The sequence below is a fragment of the Chanodichthys erythropterus genome, chromosome 2, assembly GCF_024489055.1.
Source record: "Chanodichthys erythropterus isolate Z2021 chromosome 2, ASM2448905v1, whole genome shotgun sequence".
Taxonomy (NCBI): Eukaryota; Metazoa; Chordata; class Actinopteri; order Cypriniformes; family Xenocyprididae; genus Chanodichthys; species Chanodichthys erythropterus.
Genome location: NC_090222.1, coordinates 29,079,392 through 29,088,069, shown reverse-complemented (window position 1 = coordinate 29,088,069; position 8,678 = coordinate 29,079,392). Strand labels below are relative to the sequence as shown.

At 33.3% G+C, this 8,678-nt stretch overlaps 1 protein-coding gene across 1 annotated transcript; it reads left to right on the top strand.

The window, feature by feature from the left end:
• The first annotated feature begins 1,760 nt into the window (after positions 1 to 1,760).
• Positions 1,761 to 8,318, top strand: trim35-28 (tripartite motif containing 35-28). The gene is made up of 6 exons (XM_067408470.1): positions 1,761 to 2,413; positions 2,519 to 2,614; positions 2,713 to 2,943; positions 4,209 to 4,231; positions 6,464 to 6,582; positions 6,670 to 8,318. Exons 1-6 carry the CDS (start codon positions 1,988 to 1,990, stop codon positions 7,203 to 7,205), a joined length of 1,431 nt encoding a protein of 476 aa, XP_067264571.1. The 5' UTR covers positions 1,761 to 1,987; the 3' UTR covers positions 7,206 to 8,318.
• The last annotated feature ends 360 nt before the right edge of the window (positions 8,319 to 8,678 follow it).

Below are 8,678 nucleotides of genomic sequence, written 5' to 3'. Positions count from 1 at the left end.
GACTTAAATCATGTTTATCAGGCATTTTAGGAGACACAACAAGTGAATAGGGAAAGAAATTGTATATCAGTATTCCTATTAATTATTAGATTATTAAGTAAATGTTGCCAATTATTACACTTCTTTTTTCATTACATGTTGCTCGAAAGAACATATTAATATGCAAATTAGATACAGTGTATAGATACATTGTATTGAATGGGAAAACCCATGTATGACTATTTTACCCACATATTGCTTAAAGTAAAATGGTATATCAATTAATTCCATTATATCTATCCTAACATAGCTGAGAATCATCTTTATACAAAGTTTGGTTAAAAAAATTCTGAAGCCTGGTGATTATTAAAAATAATAATAATAATAATAATAATAATAATAAATCCCATTGTTTTTGCCTATACCTGTAATTTCACGTCATTTTATTTTTTAAACAACTTAGTCCTGGTGTCCACAACAGAGGACATAGCATAACATATGAATATAATCAAATGTTTAAAAAATATATATATTTTTTTTTTTTCATTTGTTTCTTATGCTCTTAACAATGTAATGACATGAAAAAATATTAAATTCAAAAAACATTTTTTTCTGGGTGTCAGGAGGATATGACGATGATCTCCCAGCTATGATGTGTCAAAACAATGGCAAGCTTGATATAGGCATTTAAGACAAATGGAGTGATTTAACAGACTAAAATAAACAAATTAATACAAAAAAAATAATGAAATTTTCGTTTTTCAATTCAAGGCTTATATGTCATATGCCTATTTCAGGTCCCTTTTCATGTTACATAAATAAATTTCACCATTTTGTTAATTTTTTCCTTCACTTTTTATTATGTTTAATATTACTGAATAGCAACATTTCACTATGTAAAAATAAAAATAAATGAAACAATAAATGTATTTCACGCCTTAACTTATTTATTTATTTATATTTACATTTAATTATATATTTTTTATTTATGTATTTATTTAATTTTTATTCATAAGTATGTTGTTCAAGTACTTTTCATGTTACATAAATTTCACCAATTTATTCATTTTTTTCCCTCACTTTTTAAAATTATGTTTAACATTACCGATTGCAACATTTCACTATGTAAAAATAAAATAAATGAAACAATAAATGTATTTCACGCCTTAACTTATTTATTTATTTATATTTACATTTAATTATATATTTTTGTTTAATTTTTATTCATAAGTATGTTGCTCAAGTACTTACATAAATTTCACCAATTTATTAATTTTTTCCCTCACTTTTTATTATGTTTAATATTACCGACTGCAACATTTCACTATGTAAAAATAAAATAAATGAAAAAATAAATGTATTTCATGCCTTAGCTTATTTATTTATATTTACATTTAATTATATATTTTTATAAGTATGTTAAGTACTTTTTTATCATCAATAATGTACATTGACAAAACATAACACCATTTATTATTTATCTCTTATTATCTGTTATAGATTAATACATATCACAAACGACAATTTAAAAAAAAAAAAAACTTTACATTTTAAGACAACTGTGCTAGAAACACCTAAGGTTATGCAAGACAAACTTCAACCGACTGCGTCCCAGAAATTACTGACAAAAATTCATAACCAATTAACTAATGGTGTTAATGATCTGTGGTGAGATGGCAAGCCAATTCTGTATAAAAATGTAGACAAACTTGTTTCAACTGTTTGCACTTTTATTATATTTTCCTGCTTTTCTCTCCCCCGCCCACCCTCTCTCTCTCTCACACACACACACACACGCGGAAGTTGCAGTGACAAGACCAAAAAACAGGTAGAACGTCTCGTCTTTAAAAAATTGCTTCCTACTTTTCTTTTCTTTAAAAAAAAAAAACACTTTTTAAATCCTAAAGGTTCGCTGTTTTAAACAGCTAAGCGATTTTTAAGCAGCTTTTAAACTCCTATAAGAAAATATCGCCGTTTATTGAAAGTGAAAGTACAGCTCGAGTCTAACATGGCAGACTGCAGTGACGAAGATATCACAGACAGACCATCTCTTCTCGAATCAGACTTGACGTGTCCTGTGTGCAAAGACATCTTTAGGGAACCCGTGTTGCTGTCGTGTAGCCACAGTTTCTGTAAGCAATGTCTGGAGAGCAGCTGGAAGGGCCAGGCGAAACAGCAATGCCCGATGTGCCGAAAAAACTGTGACGGAGAGACACCGATCCCCAACCGTGCACTAAACAACACCTGCGTATCCTATAAAAAGGAGAGGAACTGGAGAACAGGTCCGAGTTTCGATGAGATCAGCTGTGGTTTGCACCAGCGCCCCTTCCAGCTCTTCTGCATTAAAGACGAGGAGCCAGTGTGCGTGGACTGCGTGACGCTTCACCCAGGACACGAGCTGGTGCCGATAGATCAGGGAGTACCTTTCTGCAAGGTGAGCTCATTAGTGAACCATTTCATGTTACAGCTATTGAAATTAAAACTGACCTTTTTGTGAAAATGCATAAATGCACATTTCTAACGAGCAGTTTTTTTCTAGGATGAGCTTAACTTGAAAATAAAAATACTGGAAACTAAGCAGGATTCCTTCAAAAGAATGAAAAAAAGATATAAAGACACAATCTCCTTTATTGAGGTAAACAGTTTTGAAGGCCAAACACTCCAATACAGTGAAATACAAGTATCTTGATCATTTAAACCTAATGCTCATTTTACTTCTCTGTTTTGTTACAGGGCCAGACTAAAGAGGCAGAAGCGCAAATCAAACAGGAGATTGAGAGACTTCATCAGGTCTTAAATGAAGAGGAGACAACTAGAATAAATGCTTTGTATAGAGAAGAAAATGAGAAGAAGATGATTATGAATGAGAGGATTGAAAACATTACTCGTGATATTTCAGCTCTTGCAGAATTAATTCAATCAGTAAAGAGGGAAATGGGAGCAGAGGATTTGACTTTCCTTCAGGTAAGACTTTTTTTTTTGTATGTGTACCTGAGTACCTTACTTAAAGGGTTAGTTCACCCAAAAATGAAAATGATGTCATTAATGACTCACCCTCATGTCGTTCCAAACCCGTAAGACCTCCGTTCATCTTCAGAACACAGTTTAAGATATTTTAGATTTAGTCCGAGAGCTTTCTGTCCCTCCATTGAAAATGTATGTATGGTATACTGTCCATGTCCAGAAAGGTAATAAAAACATCATCAAAGTAGTCCATGTGACATCAGTGGGTTAGTTAGAATTTGTTGAAGCATCAAAAATACATTTTGGTCCAAAAATAACAAAAACTATGACTTTATTCAGCATTGTATTCCCTTCCGGAATCCTTTCCATTGAATTGATTCCATTGAATTGATTCCACTGAATTGATTCCATTGAATCCTTTCATCTGTCGGCGATGGTAATGCACTTTTACGTTACAGTGGTTGTTTTTGGCGATTAGGACATCCGCAACATTTTGAAGCATCGAAAATACATTTAGGTCCAAAAATGACAAAAACTACGACTTTATTGTGCAATGTATTCTCTTCCGTGTTCTGAAGATGAACAGAGGTCTTACGGGTTTGGAACGACATGAGGGTGAGTCATTAATGACATAAGTTTCATTTTTGGGTGAACTAACCCTTTAAACATGTTCATCAGATGTGCATTCTGGTTATTGTATGCATGAATGAATTGCACTTTTGAATAAATTAATAGATTCAAGTTCACGTTTATTTATAAAGCAACAAATGCTGTACCTTAAGTGCAGTACAATCAAGAAAAATAGAATTAAGAAGTTAAATAAGAACAGACTAATAAAACTGATATCCAAACCTTCTCTACTGTCCTGCTGAGTTTAGCTCCAACTTGCCTCAACACATTTGCCTGGTAGTTTCTAGTAAGCTTAGTAAGACCTTGATTAGCTGAACTATGTTTACAGTAGCCTTAATATATATAAAAAAACACCAAAGCCAATGGAGAAAAATAAACTTCTACCTAGATGTAAATATTGTGGAAGGAGAAGGCTAAGATCATCAATGTACTGTAGGGCTAAGCCATGCAAGGCCTTAAACATATAGCAAAACCTTACAATTATCCCTGTAACTATGCAAGATATGGAAAATGAGTATCAGGTCATTGACCCCTAACATTTATACAGGGTTTTCTCACACTGTAACATAACTAAATTATACACAAATCATTCATTCTGCTCTTTAATTGAACTTTTCACTTTTTTTTCACCACAGAACTTCCAGAAACTAAAAAGACGGTATGTGCCTCTTGATTTTTTTTTTCTCATGTATTTCATAGTTCTGTTATGCTATGAATTACTTGCCTAATATCACTATTGATATGTCATACTTGCACACACTGATGCCCTTTTGCACTTTTTTCCATCTAATATGCTTTAAACTTGGCATGAAATAAAACTTCCTCCTATTTTCTAAATGCATATTATAGATCTTAAAAGGTTAGTTTACCCAAAAATTAAAATCAACTATTCTTCTGAGGTATTCAGGGTCTTTTTGACCCCACATGACATTCGCTGAATAAAAAAAAAAAAAAAAAAAAAAGTTCCCTTGATCCGAATCGCATGAGACTTTGTAACGCTGTCAACACTTTCTAGATCTACAAAAAAAAGTGTCAGAAGAAAAGTCACACTCAGGCTGTGAAAAAAAGAATTCTCAAAACCAGAAACAACGCAGAACACACATAGACAGAAATGAAGTGGCAACACTTTAAAACATCAACAATGCAAAATGATCACGCACACACACACACTCACAGAGAGAGAGAGGGAGAGAGAGAAATAAATTAGTGAGACTATAATTTGTCAAATAAAATCAGCCAAAATGCACAATCATCACAAAAATAAAGTGGTGACACCAAGACACATCCAAGATGGAGAACAGTGCGCTCACACACACACAGACAGAGAGAGAGAGGGAGAGAGATGAAAGGATGAGACAATACAAATTAGCACACACTTCAGTACAAAACTGACATCAGTACAAAAAAATCAAGCTGCATGCATGCATCGATTCCTGTGAGTATAGTATTTATTTGGATGTTTACATTTGATTCTGAATGAGTTTGAGGCTATATGCTCTGTGGCTAATGGGCTAATGGTAACATTACACACTGTTGGAGAGATTTACAAAGAATGAAGTTGTGTTTATGAATTATACAGACTGCAAGAGTTTAAAAATGAAAATAGTGACGGCTCTTGTCTCCGTACAGTAATAAACAATGGTAACTGTAACTACATTTAACAGTACATTAGCAGCATGCTAACAAAACATTTAGAAAGACAAATTTACAAATATCACTAAAAATATCATGATATCATGGATCATGTCAGTTATTATTGCTCCATCTGCCATTTTTCGCTGTTGTCCTTGCTTGCTTACCTAGTCTGATGATTCAGCTGTGCACATCCAGACGTTAATACTGGCTGCCCTTGTGTAATGCCTTGAACATGAGCTGGCATATGCAAATATTGGGGTCATACATATTAATGATCCCGACTGCTACGTAACAGTCGGTGTTATGTTGAGATTCGCCTGTTTTCTGGAAGTCTTTTAAACAAATGTGATTTATATAAGAAGGAGGAAACAATGGAGTTTGAAACTCAACATATGTCTTTTCCATGTACTGAACTCTTGTTATTCAACTATGCCGAGTCAAATTCAATTTTTGATTCTAGGGCACCTTTAAAGTGAATTTTACATAAATGGTTGTTGTTTTGAAGAAGAAGAAAAAAAAAACTATTTAAAAACTATTTATTTTTTAAAATTTATTCATTTATTCATATACATTTGCCATAAATCCCACAAAACTGCACAAATGAAGAGTAAAAACTCAAGTAAAGTAAAATTAAAGTAAGTAAAATTACATTTGTTTTTTTTTTTAAAAAAAACATTATTTTGTTATAAAATCACATTTTATTGTGAGTGTACAATATACATCCCAAACGAATAACTTTACAAGGGGTTAAGGTGTGATCACATTAGCAAAATTAAGTGTTAAGTGATGTATAAGCACAGCTCACAAAGAAGTCATTTTAAAACCAAGCATCTTTCTGTTAGTCAGTTCGCCTGACCAGCTGAATCTGTTGCGAAATGTGCATAAGGGAATTCTTCCGCACTTGTGAAATTCCTGATCTTTTGGATTCCTTTTTAAAATAACTGGATTTCGACAAACATGACTGCAAATTTATTGTGAACAATTCATCTGCATGTTTATTTCTCTCTCTCTCTCTTTTTTTTTTTTTTTTTTTTTTACCTCAAAATGTAAATAAAATGTCATAGCTGGACCTTCCAGTGAAAACGATTGACATGTGATGTATGCAGAAGTGCAATGCACATCTCAAAATCCAATCAACAACCAAGAGAACCAAGTTTTTTGATAATCTGTTCCACTCAGAAAAGATTGCTATTGCATTTCATTGTGACATGAATTCTGTTGTGTGTAAGAGTGTAAATGTCTCTTGATGTCACAGAACCCAGTGGACTGGTGACGAACCAAGGAAGGTTGAAGGAGCTCTTATTAACATGGCCTTGCATGTAGGAGCTTTGGGTTACAAAATCTGGGAAAATATGCAATCTCATGTCACATGTTGTGAGTGCACGTTTCACCTTGTCTAAAATACATGTAGTATTAACTCAGACAACTTTGTGGGTCACCTTAAAATGTTTGTGTCTGCAGTGCCTGTCATCCTGGATCCCAACACGGTCTCGCCTTGGCTCTCTATATCTCCTGATTTTTCCAGTGTGCAAGAGAGTCCTGAGAGGCAGTCTTTCCCAGACAACCCTGAGAGGTTTGATCCATGTGTTTTTGTTCTTGGTTCAGAAGGTTTCTCCTCAGGGCGCCACCGTTGGGAGGTTCGTGTGGCTGACCACCCCAAATGGATCTTGGGAGTGTGCAAGGAGTCAGTGGTTCGGAAGAGGAAGTTCACAGTGACAACAAAAGCAGGAGTGTGGACCATCGGCCTGAGTAAAGGGATCTACAATGCTCTGACCAGTCCACGCACTGTGCTGAATCTAGAGAGAAGGCCAGAAACCATCAGGGTAAAGGTCAATATGGAGAAGGGAGAGGTGTCCTTTTGGGATACAGGCAACAACAAGCACCTGTGCACGTATAATGATAAGTTCAATGAAAGGCTCTTCCCCATCTTTGGCCCAGGGCTCCAGAGCACACCTATCTCTATCTTGCCTGCTAAAGTGACCATACACAAACAATAATTAAACATGCTCGTGCTTAAATCTCCTCTAAAGTTGCTATACAGTTTGAATTACATTGAACCAAATTAAACAGAATTTATGGAATATTTTGAATCCAGTACAAGTTAAGCCAAGTAACAGAATTTGTGGCATAATGTTTAAATGATTATCACAGAATTTTTTTTTTTTTTTCTTTGAAAAATCTTAATTGCAGTTAGAATCTTAAAACATATTTATAAACATTTAAAATAGTCACTCAATAGAATTGCCACAAGACATTAACAATATGTCCTAACATGATTTGAGTGTAGGAAATATTGCTTATATCCAAGTTATATCCAATTGTGCAATTTTGTCAATCTGACAATGTAGCACCATAAACACCAAAACCTATTTAACCACTGCAAATATGATGATTTATCAGCTTTATAGCTCAAATAATACACATTTTAAAAGTACAATGAATTTGTGTTTATAAAATTATAAGCTTCACATTTCTGCTTTTAAATCCTCCAAAAACTGGACCTATTCCCTTCGACGAATCGAAATTATTTTTGTGGTAATCAACATTATGCCACAAATGCAGTTGTTTTAGTGTAATTTGTACTAAACTTGGAAAAATCCTTTTAAATGGAATGGAAAAGAAAGAAATGGAAATTTAAAGGCTGTTATATTATGCTAAAATTCAACTTCAACCCATCATTAATGGTCTTTTCGTGTTATATTTGTGATATTTACTATGTCAGGATTGAGATATTCTTTTTCAAGCCTTCAAAAATGTTAATGGCATCTTTATTAGTGCAAAACAATATTGATTTTTAAGTAGAGAAAGGCTTTTTAATCAACTTTAAATCTTACAATTAACCTTGCTCCTGTTGAATCACAATTGCCAACATTGAATCAGCTACACTGATATATGAACTTGCAAGAAACTGTTGCATTTATGATCATGTGACACAAGAACAACAATCATTTTCTATTTTTTTTGTATAAATACAATTAAAGATAACTGTTTCCGTTTTTTATTTGCCATTTGATTGGGTCAGGTATGTTTATTCACAAATACAGTACAACATTTTATGAAACAAAAACAATAAATTATCTCACTTATCAGACTGAATGTGTTTTTTTATGTCTCAACCGTTTTACGTCTTCCAGTCAAAAAAGGAATACCCACATTGGTTAATAATAGAAAAATCTCAGATTTCACTAGACTCATGTACATTAGCTAAGACTGATGTCCAAATTATTGTGAAAGGGCATGTTTTGGATAGATTGTCAGAAGTGTTTAAAATTACTCCAATATTGTGGGAAACAACATTTTCAACCTCGAAACAGACTCTCATGTGGGATTTTCAAAACTTAAATTGAATTAATTTTATGTAACTGGCTTAAAAATAAATTATAAAACAGTCTTAAAGAAAAAAAAGCATTAACAGTTTATGCAACCGTCCAGTGGTCTTAAAAGTCTTTTAGACAGTGCATGTGTAAAAG